This window comes from Peromyscus eremicus, chromosome 1 (assembly GCF_949786415.1).
Source record: "Peromyscus eremicus chromosome 1, PerEre_H2_v1, whole genome shotgun sequence".
Lineage (NCBI taxonomy): Eukaryota > Metazoa > Chordata > Mammalia > Rodentia > Cricetidae > Peromyscus > Peromyscus eremicus.
The window spans coordinates 2,517,805-2,544,398 of NC_081416.1; the positions used below are offsets into that span (position 1 = coordinate 2,517,805).

Consider the following 26,594-nt stretch of genomic DNA (forward strand, 5'->3'; position numbering starts at 1 on the left):
GCAAAGAAGAAAGCCAAGAGGTCAGAGCTAAGAGCTAAAACCTTACCCTTCTTCCTGCGGTGGTCCTACCTCTCCGAACCAGAGCTACTTTCTGTGTTAAAGTCCTTATATAGAATTTCTGTTCTGCCTTCTCATTGGTTGTAAACCCAACCACATGACCGCCTCGTCACAGCCTGTCTGTATAGACCTCCAGGTTTTCCATGATTGGTATTGAGATTAAAGGCATGTGTATCCAATAATGGCTGTATCCCTGAACACACAGAGACTTACCCAGCTCTGCCTACCAAGTGCTGGGATTACAAGTGTACACCACCACTGCCCTGCTTTCCTATGGCTTGCTAATAGCTCTGACCCCGGACAACTTTATTTATTAACATACAAATAACATTTTAATACAAATAAAATATCACCATACTACATTGCTTTAGTAAAAAAAGAAAGCTGAGATACCTGAGGTGGGCTGTTCAAATGGCCTCACAGATGAGGAACAACTGTGCACATGAGGCCTGGGCCCTGGGGTCATATGATGGGTATGTGGGATTGGACAGAGTCACCGTGCATGCACCTGTCCAGGTAAAGAAAACACTGTGAAGATGGAGTAGGCACTGGCGAGTGCTCTGAGTGGTGGCAGGGTTCTGCAGAGGGGCTTGGGGACAGCGACAGTGGGGACATTGTGTCCACACCAGGAGCTTCTACCAGGCTTGTGCACCATGGCAGCACTTCCATAGTTAGCCCCGTGTGCACAGCTGAGAGTGTCTGTAGGTGGCGCTCTGAGACAGACCCGCACCCCAGCTTGGGGTGTCTTCATCTCTCTTGGAGCCACTCAGGTGGGATCTGAGGCTGGTCTGCTTGAGCTGGGGTAGTCCACCTGTGGTGAAGGTCAGACTGGACAGGGTAGAGGCTTCTTCCTGCCCGGCGCTGACCCGCCCGTGCCTTGCTATGCGTTTGCAGAATGATGCTGACCCGGTCTCAGAGCAGCAAACGTTCCTTGTGGTGGTGGCCATCGACTTCGGGACCACATCCAGTGGCTATGCCTACAGCTTTACCAAGGAGCCAGAATGCATCCACGTGATGAGGTGAGTGCTGCCGGGGGAGGGGCATCGTGTAGCCTGGTCACCTCACCTGTGTAAACTTGGAGGCAGGGCTAGTCACTGGTGCTTAGGAAGGACATTGAATGCAGGTCCAGACTCCCTGTGCTGCTTTCTAACATCAAGACTACAGGTTCCCACCTGCCAGCTCATTAGTTTAATTCTTACATAGTTTTGGGAGGGGCTATATAGTATGACTGAATCCCAGCCAAAGTGATTCCAGGGTTTGGCCTGGGTGAGCGCAGCCAAGAGGTGCCCTGTTTGGTGTCTGTGATAGGGGTGATCGAAGGGCCACCTCAGCCCTTGCTGTGTAACCTCAGGCGATTCACCCCGTGTCCTCGCCTTTGAGATGGGGATGACAGTAGTGTATGCCTCGTGTGTGGTTTGTGCAAATTTAATGAGATTTTCCACATGTGAATCAGCATACATGAAAATGTAAGCAGGAAGGAGCCAGCTCTTCCATGTACAGAAAACACCAGACAACTGGGAAAGCAAGGACGGGTGGACCTTAGCCTGGTGACCCAAAGCCGAAGTGCCCTGGGGCATCTTCAATGCCTACCGCAGCCTGGCCCTCACACCACCATCCCTGGGGTTCATCGTCAGCTCCTCCAGTCCCCAAACATCCGCAGAAAGCTTCAGGAGCTCAGGTTTTGTGACTGTTTTTCCAACTAGGGTGTGATTTAGGATGCACCGGGATTGGTTCTGTGTTGCCTGTAACAGGATTAATTGTGGGATTCAGCCATCACTCCTAGAGTGAGACTTCAGCTATCTGTCTAAAGTCGTTGTAAAACTGACTCAAAGCAAGCCTGTTTACCAGGTGTCCATCCTGCAGCAGGCTGCATGTGGCCACGCTTGGCTCAGGAGAGCTATGAATGTGGCCCAGCACAAAAGCATAGCCTCATTTAAAACATTAAGAGTTGTTTTGGGTTTTGTTTGTTTGTTTGTTTGGTTTTTGTTTGGGTTTTTCTGTTTTGGTTACTTTTCCAAAACTGTATTGTGAGTTTTGTAAAGGACGACATCATTCCGCAACGTCAAATGTCAAACGCGCCTCACGAAGCCCTACATTCTCTTGAAAACCAGAGGTGTTTCGGCCTGAGGCTGTTGCCACCAAGAGGTTCCAGGGTCTGGGGAGGTGGTTCAGTGGGTAAAGAGCTTGTGAGCAAGTGTGAGGACATGAGTTCAGGTCCCCAGCCACCATGTCAAAGCTGGGGACAGTGGTGAGGTGTGGAGACAGGCCAATCCCTGGAACTCACTGGCCAGCCCGTGTAGTCTGATCGGTGAGCGTCTTGTTCAGTAGGACCCTGTCTCAAAAAATAAGGCAGGGAGCAATTAAGGAAAATATCAGTGCTTACCTCTGGCCTATGCCTGGGCACCCCCATGCACGCACGCACGCACGCGCGCACACACACACACACACACACACACACACACAAAATGAATAATGGAAAGCCAGTTTTGTTCTTAAAAACATAAAGAACTATTTTTATTCATTAATTATGTGAAGGTTGGGGGAACGCACATGCCAAAGTGATCCTCTGCTGCAGGGAAGGCACAGAGGTCAGAGGACCCCGTGCAGGAGTCAGTTCTCTGTGTCCACCTCATGAGTCCCAGGCAGGGATGGAACTTAGGTTGTCCGACTTGGTGGCAAGCACCTTTGCCTGCTGAGCCATCTCACTAGCTCAGATTGGCTCTTGAACCCTGATGTCACATGGCCCTCGGAGGTCTATGGGCCCTGGATTCCACCTCCAGCAGCCAGACAGATGTCCCTAGAGATGGAAAACCCCAGTGAGAAAGAGCACAAACCTGTCTGTCAGCTTCCCTGAGGTTGTTCTAAGAAGTGCTGTTCCTCAGGGTGGTCGGCAGCGAGAGGTGACACAGAGTCTCTTTGGATGGAGGTGTCAGCCTAGTTGCTTCGGAGACTGTGTAGGGAGGTTGCCTCTGCTTGAGTTTTCTGTCACTCTGAACATGTTGACATGACCAGATTCTGCCTGATAAAGGCATGGGTGAGAAAGACTGCATTTGAATAGGGATGAAGAGGGCCTGGAGAGATGGCTCAGCAGTTTAAGAGCTGCTTCCAGGGCACCAAAGTTCAGTTCCCTGCACCCACATCAGGTGGCTCACAACTGCCTATAACTCCAGCTTCAGGGGATCAGATGCCCTCTTCTGGCCTCTGCGAGGACCCTTCTACATGCAGTACGTGCATGTGTGCATGTGCGCACACACACACACACAGTGGTGAGGGGATAAATATATAAAATTTATGGGAATGAAAGGATAAAAGATTGAGTGGAAGAAGCTCATGGGGTGTCCACCTGCAGAAAGCAGAGAACAGAGCTACCTAGCCTAAAAGTCACCCCATGTCCCTATCCAGTCACCTAAGACACTTAGCCTGAGGGAGAACATGCTCCCTGATTGGGAAGCTGGCCAGGGACAATGCCAGAACCATCCGAGTGGAAGTCCCTCAGGAGGGAGGCACCCATCTGCCCTGTGACAGTCTCCTCATAGTGATGCGCATGAGAACAGGTTGGAACTCAGCCTGGGCCACAGCTGCTCCCTCCCCTGCTGGACTGGGCCAGTGTCTGAGTCTCCACCTGAGGCTGCTCCCAGGTCTGAGCTTGACAGGGAAGGGCACAGCTATTGGCAGCCCTGGCTCCTGGAAGGCAGGGACCCCAAAGAGAGAAGCCACATGAGCAACCTGTCCTCCCCACACTCTGTCCTTGGAAATGTCTCTGGGGTTGAGTGGACCCCATCCCCGCCCCATTGCATACCTGTGTCCGAGCACTCACATCAGTGACAGACATATGCATAGTAGATACTCAGCTCCACTGTGCTGACTGGACTGGGGTTTTCAAAGACCTGTAACTTCTGCTTTCCCTTGGTGACAGGAGATGGGAGGGAGGTGACCCTGGCGTTTCCAACCAGAAGACCCCGACCACCATCTTGCTGACACCAGAGAGGAAGTTCCACAGCTTTGGGTACGCTGCCAGGGACTTCTACCATGACCTGGACCCCAACGAGGCCAAGCAGTGGCTATACTTGGAGAAGTTCAAGATGAAACTCCACACCACAGGGGTGAGCTGGCTTTTCTAGGAGAGCAAGGGACCTCAGTGTGAGGGATGTTCCACTGGAGTCCTCCAGGTTCTCCCAAACAGAAATTAATGCCCATCTGACTGGCTCTTGGAAACAGCCTGGAGTGCATGGCCCCTCACATCCATTTGTGGACTGACAGTTCTTCCTGGTGTGTGTGTGGGTGGGGTGAGGAGGGGAGGGCGGCGGGGGGGTTGGGGCAGCGTGTTGGAGGTGTTTAGCTGTTTGTTTTGTTTAGAAAACAGACAAGCCTGAGAAGATCCCAGCTGTGACATAGGTATAGGGTATTGCCACCTTGCTGCCCAAGGGGTTTTAGGGAGGTCAGGAGACCCTCTATCTACTGAGACCAACTTATGTCCGAAGGTCCAAGTAGGGAAGGTGGGTCAGGGCTGTGGCTATTAACTGGTTGGTTTGGAAGTAACAACCAGTAACATTGGACAGGCCACCGTCTGTGTGTAGAGCAAGAAGCCAAGTACAAGTGGAGCAGCCATTAGAGGCCTGAATGCCAGAGCAGTAGCCTCTCTTCTGAAACCCTGAGCAAGCCAATGTTCTGTGAAGATGCCCAGGTCCAGCAGACATCCCTGCCCCAGAGCTTCATGGGAAAAGTGGGAGCTAGATGAAGACCACGGACTCTGAGCCACATACCTTGGGTTCCAGTTTCACTCTTGGTTCCTCCAAGACACTTAGTCCAAGCCATGTGACCTTGCTGTACTTCGTTATACTTCCTTTTTAGAATGCAGACAGTTACAGCATCTTGCTCACCAGGAGAATATAAGGATCAAAGTGGTAGAAATGCATGATGCTCCAGAGGAGGGAACGCTCTAGTCAAATGGCTTCCATCAGCATTTGCAGATGGAAGCGCAGAGGTGGCAGGAAAGCCACCACGGGCACCTAGCCTCCCGAGGCTCTAGGCTCACGTGAGGTTGCATTTCTGGGCTGTGGATAAGCTTGGACTGGAAAGGACTCACCCTTTTTCTCTGGGTGGGACTCCATGCTGGTTGTCAGGATTGGGCAGTGGATACACGGGGTGAACCATAGCTTCATGGAACTCAGCCGCCTCCCTGAGCCTGAGAGTCTAGAAACAGGGAGGCTTTGCTGGACACCAGGAGAAGCAGGTGCTGGCTGGGGGCAGTGAGCATGAGGAGATGCTTTAGAATACACACAAAGGTTCTACAAGGATCCATTAGTAACTTGTGGCCCTACCTAAAACAAAGGCAATTATGTAGCCTGCATCAGTCTGATGTCTACTGATTAACTTGTTCCTGACACTAATAAGCAGGTTAGTCCAGGGGCTTCCTTCCACGCTCCACCCATTCTCTCCCCCTGGAGACCTGCTCATCATTTTTCTGATGACCTCTTTCCACCCACCATCTGGCCTCTGCACAGTGTCCTCTCCCCGGGGACTATGTACAACAGCTGCTTTGGCTTCTGACAGAGCCACACTTTCAGCAGATTAGACAGAACCGGCCTTAAAATAGGAGCTCTTCTATTTCAGGGATTTGGCTGGCAGCTCACCGGGGAAGGAGAGATTCGTGTGTGTTAGCATCCTGCTTGGCAGGGAAGTGGCATGATTTAAGCTGCTATCACAGGGCTCCTGAGGGTGACTGGTGTCTGGAAGTCGCATGTAAATTTCACTGGGCTCGGCACCTGCTACCCACTTGTTCTTCCTGGGACCTGCTATTGGCCAGAGATGCCTGCTCCTGAGGATCCAACAAAGGGAGAGAGGGGGGGGGGGATGGAAGGGGTGCCATGAGGTGGGGCCTGGAGAGAACAGCCAGAACTCTTCTACAGTAAGGGGGCATTACTGTCAGGTGCCTTTGGGGTGCACCTGCCTCTCTAAATATAGGGAAGTAGATTCCGCTAATCTCCAAACAGCAGTTCCCTGATCAAAGGCACGGTTCTCCTTCACCCTCTCCACCGGTGCCTGTCTTTCTCCCCCCAGGACCTCACTATGGACACGGACCTGACAGCGGCAAATGGCAAGAAAGTCAAAGCCCTGGAGATCTTCACATACGCCCTGCAGTACTTCAAGGAGCAGGCGCTGAAGGTGAGGATGTGACAGTCAGCCCCAGAATGTGTCAGGCCATCTGGGGCTGCTGTACCCACCAGCTAGGCAGAGGTACCGCCTGCAGGGAGGAGAGGTAGGCTCTGGGGTCAGAACAGTGGAAAGTGTTCTGCAGCGCTGCTGGCTAGAAGGTGAAATGGCTTAGCATTTTGAAACAAATTTGGAAGTTCCCAAAAAAAGATAAACACAGACATCCCCCAGCAATTCCACTCCTAGGCACACACCCAAGGGAAATAAAAACATGTGCACATAAAACTGTTCCATGAATGTTCATAGCAGTATTATTCATAATACCTAAAAAGTGGGAACAACTCAAATGTCCATCAACTGATGAATAACCAAATGTGGTACGTCTGTTCATTGGAATGTCATTCAGCCACAACAAAGGAGTGAAATACTGATACATGTTACAGTATGGATAAACTTTAAACACATCTTGTAAAATAAAAGAAACAATATATAAAAGCCACATCATGTGATTCCATTTGTATGAAATGTTCATGACAGGTAAATCCATAGAGGCAGCAGTTTTCAGGGAGCTTGGGATATAGGAATGAGGACAGTCCCCTAAAGGACGTGGATGATGAGATAAATGAGAGAGCCTGGAGCACCCTGCCGCAGTGTGGGGGGCCAGGCACAGACTCCTCTGGAGTGCTGTTAAAATCCTGACTGTTCAGCAAAGCCACAGGAGGTGTGTCCCAGGGGACCAGCAGCATCTCCCCACCTGTTACATTTACTCTTCTTGACATTAGGAGCTGAGTGACCAGGCGGGGTCGGACTTTGAGAACTCTGATGTCAGATGGGTCATTACAGTGCCTGCTATCTGGAAGCAGCCAGCCAAGCAGTTCATGAGAGAAGCTGCCTACCAGGTGAGGGACATTGGGATGGGGGGTGGGCGCAGAGGAAAGGGAGCTGGGATGCCCACAGTGGTGACTGTGCTCAGGCATCTCCCAGCATTCACTAGCTTCCTAAGGAGGATGGGAAAGGGCATGGGACAAAGAGCCTTCCTATGCCTCAGCTTCCTGGGTCAGTCTAACAGGGATCTCTCTCTCTCTCTCTCTCTCTCTCTCTTCCTGGATTTATGTGCCTGGGTCATGTTTCCACTGTAAATTCTCTGGGGTTGGATTTCAAACTGAGGTTCAGAGATATTTCCTGTAGATGAAGGAAAGTGAAAAACTTCAGGAAAAGCCTTGGAAACAAGAATATTTGTATAAGAAAGGAGTAGAGACAAGGATGTTGGCCTGGGCCCAGGCCTTTCAGCTCGGCCAGGAGGCTGAAAATGGCCATCTGCAGCTGGGGAATTGAATTGTCTTTCATAACATGTGCCTGTCGGAGCCACACAGTAGTATGTGGGCTCTCGGGAAGGGTGAGGGCTAACACCCTGAGTGCTGGCAGGCTCCCGGGAGAGCAGCAGTGTGGCTCTATGGTCAGCCTCAGAGGTAAGATTCTCCTGTGTTTGGTGACCAGCTATGAAGGGTCCACCCACACCATAAACACTCATGGTCTTTGTGACAGTTGATATTGATGGACAACTTGATGGGATCTGGAATCACCTGGGGACAAAACTTCAGGCATGTCTGTGTGGGAATTTCTGGCAATAATTGTGGGGTGAAGATCTACCTTAACGGCAGATGGCGTCACCTCAGGGGCAGGAGTCCTAGACTGAATACGCTGGAGGAAGGGAGCTCAGTACCAGTGTTCACCTCCCTGCTTCCCGATGTGCAATGTGACCAGCTGCTTCACGCTCCTGCCCCCATGCCTTCCGTGCCATGGCGGACTGTACTCTCAAGCTGTGGGCCAAAATAAACGCTGCCATCCTGGAATTGCCTTTGTTAGGTGTTTTGTGGTCACATTGAGAAAAGTAACCAATATAGCTAGCTTCCTACTGTCATAGTCAGACAACTTGTGCCCAGTAGTCTTCCATGATAGGTACAGCTAGCCACGCCAAACTGCTCTTCCTGTCCCCAGCACAGAGCTGGCTTTTGTTGAGCCTAGGTCAATGCTGTGCCCTGAGAGTCAGTTTTCGGTTTTTAATCTCAGTCCCAGCAGGGCAGGCACATTGATGCAATAGATGTCTCTTTGTCCTCATCACACCTCTCAAGGGGCATTGCGCCCACCTTTCCCGGGAGGCACAATTCTGACATCAAGTTAGTAGCCATGTTTATGAGCCTTTCCTTCCAAAAGAAAGGGTCACAGAATCACCCCAAGCCCCAGCAGATGGTAAAGTGGCCCCAGGAACTCAAGCGCCCGCCATAGGCTCTGCTCAGTGCTCAGGGCTTTACCCGAGGCAGCTTGCAGAGCTCAGCTTGTACCAGGTCAAGGGCAGATTATCCCTCCCCTCACCGTCCCCTTTCCGGGACTGTTTCCTCTGCTCTCCCCTTCCTTCATGCAGTGTGAGAATCTGACTCTGTGTATGGATCTGCCAAAAATAGATCTGCTTTCATAGGGATGAAGGAAGAGGGTGGAAGTTCCAGAAGTAGTTTCATTAGGAAGAGAAGGAGGGTAGATACGTCTTAGCTCTTGTTCACAGAAGCCCTGGGCATCACAGCCTCAGCCTTCAGGGAATGTCCAGAGGTGGGCCATCAGGACATGGTCATTTGCACACATTGCACTGTGCCCTGAGCTGTTCCCGGGAAGGATATTCATGGCAAGATTCATGGCCTCAGCTCACATTCCCCAGCCCACAGGAAGACTTCAGCAATAAATGTGTGACCTGTAAAGGGGTCAGATCTTATTTTTAGACTGGAAAAAGAAGGAAGTGTGGTGGCTGGTCAGGTCGCTAGGCTGTGCAGCCCTGGTCTGGCTATCCCTAAGGACAGAGTCTCTGAGGGGATGAGACAAGGGGTGGGGCCGCACCTTGTGGAGTCTGAGGAGAAAACCAGACAGTGGAGGGCACAGGCACAATAATCTTGACTTTGGTGGATAAAAATGACCCTACAAGTCTGGCATGGTGGTTCATCCCTATAATCTCAGTACTTGGAAGGCTGAGTCAGGAAGACTGGGACAGATATTGCATGGTTGTTGAGAGGCATGCAGGACGTAGGGACTGCCTTCCAGGGCAGGGCAACCTTTCTTCTGTAGTGTTTTTGCAGCTTATGCTTTGTAGTTCTGCTTTGATGTTTACATTCAGTTCCCATGACCAGGTGGGTTTAAAGATGGCCACCTCATTCAGCGAGTCTCTGCTCCTTTACTCTTTCTTCAAGAGGCCTTTGCATCGGGGCCTCTGTGTGGCAGGCTTTGGAAGGCACTGGATGCAGCAACCCAGCTGAGTCAGGGTCCCTGTCCTCAGGTTGCTCGTGGGGCCCAGTGGCTCATAGTTTGGAAGTTAGAGGATGCGCGCCCGTGAAGCATGGTTGCTCTACGGTGTCTTAAGGAAGAGTTCCAGGAAGAATGGGAGGGCAGCCCTCGGCTGCACCCCACTGCTGTTTTAATACGGCATGAGAAAGGTCCAATCCCGTAAAGGTAAATTTTTGTTGGTCATCTTGACTGGGCCAGAGTTTGCCCAGATGTTTGGCTAAATAATATTCTTGGCATTCCTGTGAGGGTGTTTTGAATGTCGTCATTTAACTGTCCAGAGTAAAGTGGATACTCATGTAACATGGACGGGCCTCCTCTAGTGGACTGAAGGCTGAAGAGGCCAAAGATCTGACCCTTCCCAGACAGGGAGGAAATCCCTCCCGCCTGCCCTGGAGCTGGGGCTTTTTCTTTTCTTCGCTTTGGATTCAGACAGAAACGTCAGGTCTTCTGGGACCTTGAGCCTGTGTTCTTTGGACAGGAGCTGCTCAGCTACATCTCCTGGGTCTCCAGCTGGAGATCTTGGGACTCATCAGGCTTTGTAATCGTGAGCCAAATCCCTATAAGAAGTCTCTTGCTATGTGTCTCAGTATCCAGCTTGTATTGTTTCTCTGGAGAGCCCTGGTTAATATAGCACATGAGCGAAACCCGACTTCTTAGCCCAGTGTCTTCTGAGGATGCTCTCAGCATATCCATCTCCACGAAAGGTCCTTGCATCAGGTGGGTATTTGCTTCCTCCTACGTGGTGGTAGCTGTCTGCCAATAACCCCCCAAGAGTGGCTTCAGAATGAAGCACAACTAGTGTGCCACCAGAATGGTAAGACAACTGAGCATGCCGTTCTGCTTGGGTTGGAAGCATGGAGGCCCCCCCTTTAGGCTTTGAAGAGGCTTTCTGAGTACAAGTTTATGGTACATTCACCTGCCAGAGGGAGGGAAGGAGGCCTGGAGAGAGCAGAGCTGCAATGGCCTCAGCATAGTGTCCACTAGGCTGGACCAGGTCCAGAGTCTGTGCTGAGTCAGTGCCCACAAGGGCTGCAGAGCTTTGCACACAGTTCTGCTTCATCTGGAGACCCTCCCTAGGCCTGTCCGGCCTCAGTCCTGGGTAAAAGAATGTGCCAAATCTCAATCTCTTAGGATTTACTCACTCAAGACAGCTACAGATCCTTGAAGAGCAGACAGAGGTAAGACGGTGTCAGGACGGACAGCTGAGGCCTTCAGGAAAGACCTGGAAAACAGAGAGAGACAGAGACAGAGAGACAGACAGACAGACAGATACACACACACACACACACACACACACACACACACACACACACACAGAGAGAGAGAGAGAGAGGAGAGAGAGAGAGAGAGAGAGAGAGAGAGAGAGAGAGAGAGAGAGAGAGAGAGAGAGAGCGCACTACTGAATCTCAGGGGATCAGAGACAGGAAGTTGTCCAGTTTTTAGAGGTGTTTTGCATAAAACGTGTAACTCTGGTGAGTGATGCCTGTTAAATTAATGATGCTCCCATGTATCGTGGCCTCATTTAACACGGAGACACAGCTTGTAACTGCCTCCCTGCCTGAACAGGCTGCAGTGAAAAATAATCCTATCAGGAGAAACCCAAGTGCAGGACGCCCAGCTGGGGCAGCTGGAACTCACTGACAGGCCGGTAGAACGCATCGCTGGCCTGGCCATTTTTCTCACCTGTGGACGCGGTTTCTTGGCAGATTTTCCTGGCAGATTGCAAGGACCAAGGAGCTGAGTGGTCGGCTAAAGAGTCGTTTCCGTGGGCTCCTCAGAGAGCAACTTTGTCACCTCCACCTCCTGCATGGATCTCACGATTCCAGGAAGGTGTTACCATTCAAGATTCTGTTAGGCGGCTTTAGAGCCTGGAGGAGTAAGTGTGGTAGTGTGCCACAGGCTTGCACACTTTTCTATTTGCAGGACACCCAGGTCCCTCCTACAGAATGCTCATGTTCAGCTCAGCAGAGACCAGGGCCAGGAGAGTGCAGAAGAAGGAGGCTGGAGGAGTGGTTGAATCTCTCATTCAGCAGCTGCCTCCTGAGCTACTGATACCTGCTACAGAGCAAGAAGGCCTCACTGTTGCCCTTAGGGGGTGCAGTGCCTTGCCACAGAGGCTGGATGTGTCCGTACCAACTCAACATAGCTGGAGACAGACTGGAATGCTTGGCAGCAGTGCCAGGGTTACTGGTGGTCAGGGGCTGGACTGGTTTCCAAGTTCTTGGCATCTCCTTCAATAAAGAAAGGTATATATGGAGTTGCAAAGTATCAGGAATGCTTTACTCAAAGCACTTAGAAAGGAATATGCTGTTAAGATTGACAGTCACATGCATAAAGATTCACAGGGCCCCAGGTTATTACCAGGAACCCCCTTTTATGGGGCTAACAGTAAGACACGTTTGATTCCTGGGGAGGTAGTTTGTGTGGTTCTCTATTATATTGACAGATTAAGTTTTATAATGGTTTCTCTACAATGCATGCCCCTTCACATAATGCATTTGGTTTTTTCAGTCATATACCCACCAATTACACATAGGAATAAGATGGTAAATAGAGGATTGTCTCTAAATGTTCACTTTGAGGACGTAGTTAGCCTTATTCTGCATATACCCCAAACCAGTTCAGGCCATCTTGGCCTTCCTGCTCTCTATTCCCAGACATAAACGATTGTATCGAATCTAAGTTTGATGGTCTTTAGGAAGAGGAAAAACTTATCCTATTGCTAAGAGAACAGTGTGTGTGTAGCTCCGTGCAGTCTGGGGTCCTCGGTTGCTGATGGGTTGCTAGGTGCACTGTTCAGAGAAGGGTGTGTGTACACACTATGTGCAGATGAGAGAGCTAGGCTGCCAAGTGCATTATTAGAAGAGGGGTGTGTGTGTGTGTGTGTGTGTGTGTGTGTGTGTGTGTGTGTGTGTGTGTGCAGCCCAAAATGAGTGAAGTCCCAGGTTGCTAAGCCTCACCAGTAGAGAAGAGCGCACACAAGAATAGTGACTCTGAAGTACAGCTGCAAAGGCAGAGAAACCCTGGTCCCGTCCCAGGCAGATGGAATCCCTGGTCTCCTGAAGGCTTCCCGGCCAAGGAGCTGGAATGAGAGTGGTTCTAGGTGTTTGAGCACAGGGTCTCCTGCCGGAGATGAAGCTCTCTAGGATTTTGAGGTCTAGGCAGATCTTTTCTGTTTCCTCCTGTTCTTTGGGGGTCTGTGAGTGATTCTCGGATCCTTCTGAGAAGATAGAAGTCGTTGTACAGAGTCAGCTGACTTCTCCACTCTTTGACCAGTCATGTCCTGTAGTTCTTCATCATGACTCCACAGGAATTTACTGGTGGCAACAAGGTTCCTTGGTCTCTTGGATAATGTAACAGGGGCTGGAACAGATAAATGGGGTATGGTTACTGTATTAGTTACTTTTCTGTTGCTTTGATAAAATACCACAACCAAAACCAACTTCTAGAAGAAAGTTCACTTTAGTTCACTGATCTAGAGGGATAAGAGCCATGATGGTGGGGAGACATGGCAGCAGGTACGGGCACGGATTCAGGACCAGGAAGCTGAGCTAGCACATCCTCAACTCCAAACACAGCCAGCGGGAACAAACTGAAGAAGGGTGAAGCTCTGGAGCATTTGGAACCTGCCTCGGGTGACCCAGTTCCTCCAGCAGGGTTCCACCTTCCAAAGGCTCCACAACTTCCTCAAACAGCATCACCAAGCAGGGACTAAGTTTTCAAACTCGTGAGTCTACAGGGGACATTCCTCATTCAACCACCAGTCCCTTACCTGACACCACCCAGAGCCCTGGTACCACCCAGACTCTGTCACTGTGTTGCTTCCTCCTTCCTGGAGTGGGATCCACACCTTCACCTCTGCCCTTCCTCTGCATCTTCTCACAATACAGTGGGGGCCCCTGTGGAAATGGGTCACAGGCACTGCTGTGGAATCAAAGGCAGCCCGTCAATGTGGACATGGCCTCTGCTGTCGGGGAGGCCTGGGTATGTCATGTTGTTGTTGTTGTTGTTTGGAGACAGAGTCTCTCTGTTATGTAATGCTGGATGTCCTAGAACTTCCTGTGTAGACCAGGCTGGCTTCAAATTCATAGAGATCTTCCTGCCTCTACCTCCCTAGTGCTAGAATTAAAGGTGTGCACCACCACACCTGACCTATGTCTGATTTTAAAAACAAAACACTTCATTTTTGATTATGTGTATATGTGTGTGTGTGTGCCCATGGGTACCAGAACAGGACACATGATCCCCTGGGGCTGCAGTGACAGGTGGTTGAGAGCTGCTATGGGTGCTGGGAACCAAGTTCTGGTCCCCTGCAAGAGCAGTCAGTGCTCTTCACTGTGCAGCCGTCTGCCCAGGCCCCCTTCCCAGAGGAGAGGACCCTCCTACTCAGCCACACTAACCCATGCACATTCCCCTCATATCATCTCAGGCAGGACTCATGTTCTTGACTGGATTTTCCATATAAAGATTTCCTGAGGATTTGGCTAGTAGGTAAGGTACATGCTGTGTAAACATGAAGACGTACGTTTGGATCCCCAGAACCCTTGTGAATGCCAGGCATGGTGGTGTACCCGTTTCACAAAACCCCCAGAGACCACCAAGGAGCCAGTTTCCGATGCAAGCACATAAGGGTCCTTTTATTCAGGTTCAACCTGGGCCACTGCACGGCAGATAGAAGAAAATGTGGTCACAAGCCCAGGTGTAGAGAGTTTTTATAGGGAAAAACCACAAGCCAGGAATCAGCAACTTGGGATTGGGCAGAAGGGATATGGGGCAAGGTGATTTTTTAAACTATCGGTCCAGACTTTGGGCACAAAACCACATTTGAAACCGTTGGGTTATACTTTTGGCAGGTAACCACAACCCTCTGAACAGGATTATCTGGACTGCTCAGCAGGATCATCTAGATATCTTCAAGAGCCATAAACTGCATGCAGACAGGATGTCTGCAGGAGCATACTGCTCTGTATCCATTCAAGTTGTCATGGCACATTCCTGAGGTCCTTCCTGGAACTGAGTACAGCAGGTGGTCTGAGATGGTGGCCCTTTCCCTAAGATGGATCCTGTAAAGTCAAATCTAGGCCTTCACAATGGCAGCATATGCTTATATAAGCCCCAGTGTAGCTAGAGTTTTCCTGCCTGGCCCACAGTCAGGACAAGTCTCTCTCACCTGCCAGTCCCACAGCCACTCAGACCCGACCAAGTAAACACAGAGACTTATATTGGTTACAAACTGTATGGTCGTGGCAGGCTTCTTGCTAACTGTTCTTATAGCTTAAATTAATCCATTTCTATAAGTCTATACCTTGCCACATGGCTCGTGGCTTACCGGCACCTTCACATGCTGTTTCTCATCATGGTGGCTGGCAGTGTCTCTCTGACTCAGCCTTCCACTTCCCAGCTTTATTCTCCTCCTTGTCCCACCTACACTTCCTGCCTAGCCAATGGCCAATCAGTGTTTTATTCATTGACTAATCAGCAACACATGTGACATACAGAACATCCCACAGCACCCCAGTACTAGGGAGAGGATGGAGGCAGGTGGGGTCCCTAGAGCTCCCTGACCAGCCAGCCTAGCTGCAGTGATGAGCTCCAGGTTTATTGAGAGAGCCTGTCTCTAAAAAGAAGAGGTGGAGGGCAATAGAGGAAGGCACTGGTATTAACCTCTCACCTCTGTGTATTGCACACAAGGTACACACACGTACACATGCATGCATAAACATGCATATACCACACATACACACAAAAGATTTTCCATCTGAGTCAGAGGTCCTGCTTAGGATGTCAGGATCATAGTCAGTGGACAAATGAGGCCTTGTGTGCAGATATTTCTCCCTTCCCATCCCTGTACCTCCTGGTTGTGGTCCACACCCAGTGGGATTCTGGCTGATGCAAATTCCAACTGGCAGGTTGACATCCCAGAGGGACATGGGAATAGTTTTGTGGCTTTAAAGTCTAAAAGGTCTTTGCCTGACTCTTTTTTTTTTTTTTGTTTTGTTTTGTTTTGTTCCTGGGCTCCACCATGGTCCTATCACCTTGGTTTCATTTCTAGTATAAATCCCAGAAGCTGTGAATTCCAGAGTCCCAGGAAGTCCACATTGTTCCCTGACCTCTCACCCCTTGCTGGGGAAGCTGGCTTTGGGCATCTGTTCTCCCAGGAAGTCCTTGGTGCTAGAGACCCAGAAAAGAATTTTTTAGCACACAAACTGTCTGTTAGCGGGGGCATTCTGCTCTGCCTTGCTTTGGATTTCTGCTTCTGGGGACCCCAGCACTCAGGTTCAGTGGATTCACCATCCCTATGGCATGCACATCATGTGTCTGACCCAATCCTATTTCACTGGGTACCTTAACTTTCGTCTGTCTATGTGCTGAGGATATATGGTCTGACTTGGGGAGGAGTAGCTGGGCAGGGGTACTTATAATTGCTTGACAGGGGGCAGTGGAAGATCCTTCACGCCTAAGTCAGTGGCCTATTGATGGATGTCATGCAAAGGCAACCCAGCCCATTTGCCCCATGGATTAAAATAATGAGCACAATTGTTGCCTGTGTAGTTGGCCGTGGCTGGGGTATTAGGCTGTAGGGAAGAGGTACCCTGTGACTGGTGTGGAGCATAGGTGTGGATTTGGAAGCCAGTCCTTCCGAAGTGGTTCTGCTACGAAGAGGCACATGGTGAATACAGAATGAGCCTGTCCTTCTCCTGCCTGGTGGGTAGCAGCTCTTTCAGATGTTATTAGTAACATTTATTTGGGGTATGATTGCCATGGAGAACTGTGGGCAATGCATTATCTGATACTGTCCCACCCAGCAGGTGAAGAGATGGCTTTTAAAACCAATGGAGGATGGAGTTTTGTCAAAAGGTTGGCCCAGGCCTCTCCCCTGTAATGTTAGGCACAGGCTGGAGAGTTGGTGTGATTTAAGGAGCCTGGTCTCAGGGACTCAAATCCTCACCTGTGCTGATGTTGGATACCTGTGAGTAAGACTACTGTTTAACTCTGCAAGCCCCATGCTCCATGGGATACTTCCTCTCCTAGACAAACTAGAGTAGTTGGTTACTTTCTACTGGGGCCTTGGAGTCTTCCTGTCTATGGTGGCTTGAATGTTAAATGTCCCTCATAGTCTTGAGCACTTGAACACTTGGTCCCCAGTTGTGTCACTGTTTGGGAGGTTTAGGAGGTGTGACCTTGATGGAAGAAGTATGTTACTGTGGGTGGCCTTTGAGGTTAAAAAGCCTAGAGTCGTTCCCAATGTGCCCTCTCTGTTTCATGTTTGTGGTTCAAGATGTAAGACCTCTTCTTCTATCCATCATGCCTTTACTCTCCCATCATGGACTCTAACTCTCTGGAACTGTAAGCCGAAATAAACTCTTTCTAATATAAGCTGCCTTGGTCATTGCAGTGGCTAGTTTTATGTCAACTTGTCACAAGCTAGAGTCACTGGAGAAGAGGGAGTCTCAGTTGAGAAAATACCTCAGTAGGCAAACCTATGGGTGTTTTGGTTTTTTTTTTTTTTTTTTTTGTAATTTTAATTAGTAATTGATGTAGGAGGGCTCAGCACATTGTGGGCGGTGCCACCCCTGGGCTGATGGTCCTGGGTTCCATAAGAAAGCATATTGAGCAAGTCATGGAGATCAAGCCACTAGCAGCACCCCTCCATGGCCTCTGCATCAGCTCCTGCCTCCAGGTTCTTGCCCTGCTTAAGTTCCTGTCCTGACTTCTTTTGATGATGAATTTTGATGTGGAAGTGTAAGCCAATTAAACCTGTTCTTCCTCAACTTGTTTTGGTTATAGTGTTTCGTCACAGCAATAGCAACCCTGTAACTTTGACAGTCATGATGTGCTGTGGGATGGTCTGTATGTCAAGTGTGTTGCTGATTGGTCAATAAATAAATCACTGATTGGCCGGTGGCCAGGCAGGAAGTATAGGTGGGACAAGGAGGAGAATAAAGCTGGGAAGTGGAAGGCTGAGTGAGAGAGACACTGCCAGCCGCCATGATGAGAAACAGCATGTGAAGATGCCGGTAAGCCACGAGCCACGAGCCACATGGCAAGGTATAGATTTATAGAAATGGATTAATTTAAGCTATAAGAACAGTTAGCAAGAAGTCTGCCATGGCCATACAGTTTGTAACCAATATAAGTCTCTGTGTTTACTTGGTTGGGTCTGAGTGGCTGTGGGACTGGCAGGTGAGAGAGACTTGTCCTGACTGTGGGCCAGGCAGGAAAACTCAAGCTACAATGATGTTTTATCACAGCAGTAGAAAAGTAACTAAGATGTTACCTTTAGTGAAGGGGTTACATGAAAGGCCCTGAGGGTCCCCTGGGTTTCCTGCATTCCAATCTGAGCCTCCTTCCTCCTTGCTTACTGATGGAACCCCCCCTAAGCCCCTCAGCTCCTAGCTGCTCTTCCTGTGACTATGTGGCATTAGGAGACTTTCTATCTGCTAAACTTCTGGTGTAGAGTGGAGGTGGGAGTGGGGGAACTTTCTCCAAGTGGGTGTGGCTTGGAGACAGATCCCCAAGTTTCCTTGGAAACAGCAGAAAAGCAGCACCATGGTGACAGGAATAATTTGTGCTGCTCATGGCCAAGAAATTGCACCATGCAGTGTCTATAGGAAGAACTCCTGCTCTGGCCCAGGGCTCTGGGAGTACCCAAGGACCTGGTTACAGGCCAATGCTCATTTCTCTGTGTATTCGCAGAAGGGTGGCTTTGGGACCTCCAGAGCCTAGAGGGGAGGTGACTGGGACAGGTCACACACATGTCATGGAACAAAAGCACTTCTGCCTCTTGCCAGCCAAGGAAGATCCCAGATATTAGCAGATGGAGTTGCAGATGGGAACCTGGGGGTGTAACTGTTACAATATTAAGAATATGTAGAAGCTGGGGTGTGTTCAGTCAGTAGAGTGTTGTTTGTCTCACACGTGTGAGGTTCTGGCTTCAGTCACTAGCATCACATAAAACAGATATGGTGACACACACTTGTAATAATCCCAGAGCAGCACTCATGAAGTAGATACAGGAAGATTGGATAGTCATGGTCACTCTTGACTTCACAGCAAGGTTGGGGTCAGCCTGGAATCCATGAAACCCCATCTTAAAAAAAAAGTATTATACAGTAAATTGTCGAAAGAACGAAGGTGTTAGTTAAAACAACTGTCAGCTGACTGCCCACCCTCACTCTAGGAAATAAGAGACTCCATGGAAGCTTCCTCCGGGAGCCACTGCTCATATGTTACATCCAGTAGGCAAGTGGCAGGAGCCCTCCAAGTGTTTGCCTAGCTGCGGGTCACCAAGATCAGGATCCGCACAGCCCCTGAGAAGGTGTGTGACTCATTATCACAGGGAAGGGGTCCACCTGTCTTCTCTCTGTGATGCTTTTCAAAGTGTTGGGGCCAACTGCTTGCGTATTAACCTCATCATTACCCACCCGCCATAGTTTCCTGGCCTCTTCTATGGCACTTTTCAGTTCTGATCTGAACAAGCCAGAGGCGCTATAGCCAGAATGCCCTGAATTTCCCAGGAGTCCTTTGCATACTCAGAGGCAGTTAAGAGCTCAATGTCTGGTCACCCCCAGTATTAAAGTCTGCAGAGGACTGTGGAGGGAATGTCCCTCCCAAACAAGCTAAGCTTACTGCTCAGTTCCTTCCTTGAGAGTGTCAACCACATTGCAAGGTGTGGTGTCCTCTGAGCAGGCCTGCCCACGAACCCCAGGTTCTAGTCTCCATCTCTCTGTCTTCCAGGCGGGCCTGGCCTCCCCTGAGAACTCGGAACAGCTCATCATCGCCTTGGAGCCTGAGGCTGCCTCCATCTACTGTCGGAAGCTGCGGCTGCACCAGATGATTGAGCTCAGCAGCAAGGCGGTGGTCAATGGGTACAGCGCCAGTGACACAGTAGGAGCGGGGTTCACACAGGGTACCTCTGCTCTCTCTCTCCCTCCCTCTGCTCCCCCAAAGGCACCTCAGGCTGTAAGGGTCGGGATATGCCATGGGGAAGGTGGGTCTTAAGCCCCTCTTTGCCTGGTGTTCCTACCTGGCCCCTAGGAGGGACTCCCCCGTAAGCTAAGCATTGGTCACCCTGGCTGGTCACCCTTTGGGGGCATCTCTCCCAGAACCCAAGGGTGACCTGAGAGCCATTCCTAGCCTTGCATTTTACTAGGATCTGAGACTTTCTTGTCTTTAACTGAGTCAGTCTAATCCAATTTGCCTGCTATTAATTCCCCCATTAAGATTGTTGACTTATTGCTGTCTTACTCACTGGGCTGCTCTGGGTGTGTGGAGCTCATCAGGTACCTTAGCTGAGAAAGTGGCTGATTTGTGCTGACCCAGGAGACGTACCCTGAGCTGTGGGGAAGGAGCCCTTGCTCAGACTGACCCAGCCTAGGTATTTTATAAGGAGCTTTCCCTTTGAATAGTTACCTGCATAAACTGACTATCTCAGTCCCCAGAACTGTGTGCTCCGTGGGTCCAGGCTCTGTGGGTGTCTCCAGGGCTCCAGGGGTTTTAGAGAGATGAGGTCATGGTCAAAGCACCACTGAAAGCTTGGATACTAACGGGGAGCACCGTTTGTGCTGGGAGCACCATATGTGTTGGGGAGCATAGTATGTGTGGGGAGGTGCTATACGCCCCAGCTGTGAGTTCCGCAGAGTTCCAAGATGAGTACCTGGTGGGCAGAAACACAGCCTCTATCCATGTCCACACCCAAGTGACCCTGGAAGGACCCAGGCCCAGGAGGAAGTTAGGAAGAACATTAGTGAGGATTGGTTGACCTAAGCTTACATCTGAATTTAAAAAAAAAAAAAAAGGAAAGGAAACATTGAAAGCAACATGACTACTTCTAGGTTTGGTGGAGGAGAAGGCTTATTGTAGATAAAAGGGAGACCACAGCCAGAGGCAGGGACATCTGGGAGAGTCCAGAGTCTGGACCTGACTAGAGGGAGCTGTGCCAAGTGGGGAGAGGGGCAAGGACGAGGGAGAGAAGAGAGAGGGCAACCAGGTGCAGCAGCCAGGAGGCCCAAAGGTACAAAAAAAAAGGCAGGCAATCAAGATGGTTGGATTATATAGAGAAGGGCAGCTCAGCCTTTGGGCTGGAGAAGTTTAGGGTAAGGGGAGGGGTATGCCAGCCATGAGGGCCTGTAACAGATAAAGACTGAGGGATTCTGGGAGAACCTGACAGCCAGGTCCCCTTTGATATGTTAAATAGGCACCTCAGCCGTTTGTCCTAGGTTTGGGACCTAACAGGATCTATGTTTCCTGTAGTCCCCACACTCAGAATCCCAGGCCCAGGCTCACCCTGAGAAGATGCATTTTCCATCCCTACATACTGCAGCTTTCTTCTGGTCGCTCCTCAGTCATCTTCATGAGGACAGCTCCATCCCAGGGGACACCCTGTTCCTTTTAATCCCTTGAGTTAGTTGTTAGTAGCTACCAGGAGGTGGCAAGAACTATGCTTGTCCCTGAGCTGCCGGTTCTGCTTGCCAGGGGCTATGCATTAACACCTTATCTGATTTACCAGGATGGGGACAGAAACTTTCCTTTAGGCCCAAGGGCTGGATTAGTCCTTATTCTCATTAATGGCCATCCTGGCCTTGCCAAGGGATGCCAAGGCCAGCCTTTTCTCTAAGGAACTCAGGTGCTTTGTCATCTCAAATACACAAAGGCAGCTTCTCCGTTGTCTCATTGGAAGGACGATGAAGCTTGTGTCTTACAAGCTAATCCTCCATTTGTAAACAGAGATTCATATTGAGGGGTCTATTGATTTCAGCACAGCTTTTGCCTGTGGTATAAGAACGGCCCCCAGTTTTTGGGAGGTGCCTGCTGATTTCAAATGAGCTCCTTCCTCAGGGTTCGGTTTGGGGTTTCCTTGCCTTTAATCTGCCATGTCTCCTCATTGCTGCACCGTCATGGCTGTCCTGTGACTTGTGGATTTTGTTGCTGTCTGTGGACACTCACAGGGGCCTTTCCTGTGGTTTTTGGAGTCCTCATTGGTGGCCAACATGCCTTGGAGAAGCAGGGGTCTGGCAGGGGCCTGGGGGTCAGCCTCGCATTGCAGTTGGGCGGGCTCTCCCCGGGGTGGGGTGCTGTAGGACCCCAGAGGAGCACTTTTTCAGGACATCTGACATGCTCCGTGGGTCCCTCGTGATCACAGGTTGGTAGACAGAGGCTCCTGCAGAGGGAGGGAGCTGGCAGACACTCAGCCTCCACCTGGCAGGGCTTGCAGGGAACATTATGTTACTCCTGATGGGTTTTAATAGAATCCATAAAAGATACTTTCTCCAATCTTGGGCTTAATTTACCTGAAAAACTGGGATAATTCTCTGAGAACTGGAAAGATGTTTTGTCGCCTTCACTCAGATATTTTTTTATGAATCCCATCTCTGGCCATCTAAATTGTTTTAGCAAACCAGGGCTGGGTGGTGGTGGCACATGCCTTTAATCCCAGCACTCGGGAGGCAGAGCCAGGTGGATCTCTGTGAGTTTGAGGCCAGCCTGGTCTACAGAGCGAGATCCAGGACAGGCACCAAAACTACACAGAGAAACCCTGCCTCGAGAAAAAAAAAAAAAAAAAAAAAAAAAGCAAACCGGGTCCCTGCTGCAAGGTCTAAGACATAGTTTGCTTCTTGGTTGGTCTGTTCTGTGCCTGGGAGTCAACCTCCTTGCATGCTACGGATGTGCTCTACCACTGAGCCATACCTTAGTCTAATATAGCTCACTGGGAACCAGTGTGGGAATGGGAGAGAAGTCTACATTTGGGGAGCCTCTGAGGGGCCCCTTTGACCACTCCAACTCAGGCTCTGAAGGGAGCCGGCTGGGCGTTTGCTGGGTCAAATCCTGAGAGAAGTTAGTTTTGCAAACACTGCTTCTTGCAGAAAGAGTCTAGAAGGTCAAGAAGGGTAGCTTAGGGATTTAAAGAACACAATGGTGGGGAGTGAGGGAAGACGACGAGGCAGGAGAGCCTTTCTGCCATCCTAGGGCTGCTCTAAGAAATCATTTATTGCGGTTGTCATTTTGAGACAGAGCACCAGATCTCATAGTAGGTGCTCTGCCTTTTTTATCACCTACTGTGTGCAGGCCATCACTCCAGGTATACAGTTGGCCCACAGGATGCGTTAGGGAAGCAGTCCCTTTTCTGCCCACGGGGAACCTAGACCTAGTGATGAGCAAACTGAAGCCAAAGGGCTGAAGCACACCTGGCTGTGGCCTGCTGCCTCCAGCACACCCTTTCACAATACCTTTCTTGGCTCATTTTTCTGCTTTTCCAAACTTAGAAAATGGTAGATCTCAAAAGTTTCTGGTCTCTGGTCTGAGGATTCACATTGCCAAACAAAAACTTGGGATTTCTGAGTCCCACGTCCTCACCCTCCTCAGCTGAGCACAGGGTGGTTGGTTATTAGTGCTCTGTCTGTCCCAAAGGCGTTCCAGCCACTCATCACACTGGCAGAGGCATCCCCTGGGTACCCTGGTGATGCCGCGCTGGGATTCCTTAGGTTTAGATGCTACCTTGTGGCTGAAGCGCCCCCATGTGGCAGAAGTGCACATTGTCTTCAACAGCTGCAGGAAAGGGCTCCAGATCCTTTTATCCCAGAGATTCCCATGAGCAAAATATACCCAGCATTCCAAAGCTGATGTGATGTGAAATGGTTTAACCTAGTGCACTGTGGGCCGCTGGGAAACTGGCCCATTTCATTAACCCGCTCCCCAGAAGAAAGTCACCACGGCCAAGAATCTCCTCAGGGCAGGCTTTACAGCTGGGCATGGGCCAAAGATGAGGGCTTCTTCCCTGGGAGGAACTGGTTTTCTGGGTTTTGATGTTGTGTTCATTAATCCTATTGGCCAAGGGTCAGTAAACGTCCCGTCCCTGGACCCACCATGCTGTTGTCTCCAGCTGCTGCAGACAAATGTCGCCTTTTCATGCTTTTTTCTTATGCTTGGTCCTTTTCTCTCTGTTGGCCGCTAGCTAAGGAACATGTTCGGCGTAACCGGCAGAGTCGGACCTTCTTGGTGGAGAATGTCATAGGAGAGATCTGGTCTGAGCTGGAGGAAGGTAGTGTGTTGGGGCGTCTTTTGCCCCTACTTGTTATTATTTATTTTCACTGCTGGCAAAAATGTATTACTATTCCTTACATTTGCACTTTGGGAAGATGCTCAGTAGCAGGGGCTTTAAAGGCCACTCGCTCAGGGATGGCCCTTCCGGGATGCAGATACTTTCCCAAGGAAGATAAGGCTCTCCACTTCTGGAGGGAGTCTTGTGTTGAAGCACATGCCATGGGTTGTGGTGGGGACAGAGTCCTGTGTGGCATGAATGCCTTGGTCCTCTGGATCCTCTCAGCTGCTTCTTCATCCATGCTTAGCCCTCCCTCTTGGATGGGCATGACTGCACTCTCTTTAGTTACCGAATAACTTGCTATGCTGCTGCTAATGAACAAAAACCACTGTGCTTGTGGGCAGTGTTGATGTGGGTAGCTGAGTCCAAGTTATCGTGCACCAGCTTTTGAGGAGGGACGGATAGGTGGTGTACCTTAAAGATCACTGTCTTTTCTGCCAGGTGACAAGTATGTGGTTGTCGACAGTGGCGGAGGCACCGTAGACCTGACAGTCCATCAGATACGGTTACCGGAGGGACACCTTAAGGAACTGTACAAAGCAACAGGTGACCCACCGCCTGGCTGGTTGGCTTTCCAGCCTCCAGTCATTCCTGGTTCACTCATTTTAGATTTCTCTCAGCATCCCAGGCATGTGGACTGTGGGTGGTGGAGGGCCCTTCCATCTGTTTACAATAGGAAAGCAAAATGTATCCAAGTGTTCTTTCAAAGGCAAGCAAGCCACCACTTGAGTTTGGACATCAAACTGGATAGTGACACTGTTAATGCAGTTTTGCCACGGGTTGCCTGTAGCTTGTAATCACCTCTGACTGAAACCTAAGGCCAGATTTCCACACCTAGATCAAGATCATCAAAATAAGGAACATACCTTTCCATTTGGGAGGGGAAGTCTGCCGAGGTGACGTCATCGGCAGATGAGGTGATGTCATCGGCAGACTCCCCGGCCTGAGTCCAGCTGGTTTTCCAGACCTCACCTATGGGTTTTCTAAGAGGGAGGATTATGATTTTTGAAGTTAGTTATCTATATTGATCTTATTTATAATGAAATAGATTTAAACAGACTGTTGGATTGCTGAGGGGAAAAAGTCACAGAGTAAGAGCCTAAGGGTGTTGAAGAGTGAGTGGGCATGGTTAGCTGCTGTCTGTGTGCCGAATGGGCCCCAGTGTGCTTCAGAGGACACAGAGAGGGCCGGGGTTTCATCCTTTGGTTTCAGCCTCTCATGATTTTTCTAACATTGTGGGCTCCCATTTGGTTCTCTTCTCAGGTGGACCCTATGGATCTCTGGGAGTAGATTATGAATTTGAAAAGCTGCTCTGTAAAATATTTGGAGAGGACTTTATTGAACAGTTCAAGATCAAGCGCCCGGCAGCCTGGGTCGACCTAATGATTGCCTTTGAGTCTCGCAAAAGAGCTGCAGCACCAGATCGAACCAATCCCCTGAACATCACTCTGCCCTTCTCCTTCATTGACTACTACAAGAAGTTCCGGGGGCACAGCGTGGAGCATGCCTTGAGGAAGAGCAAGTAAGTTGGCTCACCTTGGGCTCCAGAGTCTGGGAGTAGACAGTGTTGATGGGACAGAGAAATCAGGTGTGGACTGTGCGTTCTGACAATGCTTAGTGTACTCTTGAGCAAGTGACTCAATTCATCAATGCCCCAATTTAACTTTTGCTGTGGAAAATGGGGGTAATAACTCTACTTACCTCAAAGGGTGGTTGTGGGAGTAACATGAGTTCCTGTCGGTTAGGCAGTTAGCATACTATCCAGGTCACAGAAAGTGTGGTCTACGTGTTAGCTGGTAGGTTCCCTGAGAAAATAATAGCTTTACAGAAACAAGAAATTTTGTTTGGGTGATGTCTTAGTCACTATTACTGTGAAGAGACATCGTGATCAAGGCAACTCTTGTAAATAAAAGCATTTAATTGGGGGCTTGCTTACAGTTCAGAGGTTTAGTCCATTATCATCATGGCAGGGAGCCTGGCAGCATGCAGGTAGATATAGTGCTAGAGAATTGGCTGAGAGCTACATCCTGATCCACTGACTGAGAGAGAGGAGAAAGGAGACAGACAGAGGCAGGCAGGCAGGCAAGCAGACAGACAGACAGACAGACAGACAGACACTGGGCCTAGCATGGGCTTTTGAAATCTCAATCCCACCCTGCAGTGACACACTTCCTCCAACAAGGCCACGTCACCAATGCTTTTCAAATAGTGTCACTCCCTGGTGACTAAGCCTTCAGATATACGAGTCTGTGGGGGCCGTTCTCATTCAAACCACCATAGGTGGTTGCTATAGCAGTTTCCAGAATAGGATTTGGTGTGTACTAGATGAATTTGTACTAGTGGGAATTTGGTTTTCCTGCTTCTCCACGGCTCTGGCCTGCAATTATAGCTGTTTGTTGCGAAATGAACCCATATGGAAGATTTTGATTAAAGCTGAAAGTTTTTTGAATAGAAAAACATCCCCTAAGTTTCTGATAACTTTTTAAAAATTGTTTTTGAGCCATATGTGGTAATGCATACCTTTAATCCCAGCAATATGGAGGCTGAGGTATGTGTGTCTTGAGTTCAAGACCAGCCTGGGCAACATAACAAGATCATTTTAAAAATTACTTTTGATATACATGTCCAAAGTGGTTGGCACTACAGTCTAATTTTCTTACCTGTCACTTTCCATAATCACCCCCCTCTTAATGGCCTTCTTATAATGGAAAATGAAAGTCTATCATCTACTTCCAATCATTGGCAGTTCCTAGCCAGTCTAAATCACACGGGCCTCCCCCAATTACTTTAAAGCAAATCTCTGATTATTATCTAATCCATAAGTGTGTCATCCTGGAGTTCTAAAGGAGAGATATTTTAATAGGACCATAATACTGTCGCACTTAAAATGTATTGTTCTTCAGTGTCGTTGAGTTAGGGGCTGGGGAGATGGCTCAGCGGTCAAACACTTGCAAATGTG

The 26,594-nt window shown here is 49.7% G+C and overlaps 1 protein-coding gene and 1 long non-coding RNA gene across 2 annotated transcripts in view; one reads left to right on the forward strand and one right to left on the reverse strand.

Moving 5' to 3' along the window:
• Positions 1 to 26,594, forward strand: part of Hspa12a (heat shock protein family A (Hsp70) member 12A) — a 148,024-nt gene that overhangs the window by 116,059 nt on the left and 5,371 nt on the right. Inside the window, exons 4-11 of the mRNA XM_059255859.1 lie at positions 952 to 1,076; positions 3,974 to 4,160; positions 6,118 to 6,222; positions 6,993 to 7,109; positions 19,276 to 19,447; positions 23,489 to 23,575; positions 24,077 to 24,181; positions 24,899 to 25,157. Coding sequence (XP_059111842.1) covers positions 952 to 1,076; positions 3,974 to 4,160; positions 6,118 to 6,222; positions 6,993 to 7,109; positions 19,276 to 19,447; positions 23,489 to 23,575; positions 24,077 to 24,181; positions 24,899 to 25,157 — 1,157 coding nt within the window. The remainder of the gene's footprint in view (positions 1 to 951; positions 1,077 to 3,973; positions 4,161 to 6,117; positions 6,223 to 6,992; positions 7,110 to 19,275; positions 19,448 to 23,488; positions 23,576 to 24,076; positions 24,182 to 24,898; positions 25,158 to 26,594) is intronic.
• LOC131904966 (uncharacterized) lies at positions 6,499 to 12,486 on the reverse strand. Its single transcript, XR_009377819.1, has 2 exons — positions 11,221 to 12,486; positions 6,499 to 10,632 (listed from the first exon to the last, which is right to left on the reverse strand). It is a non-coding gene; the product is annotated as an uncharacterized LOC131904966 (long non-coding RNA).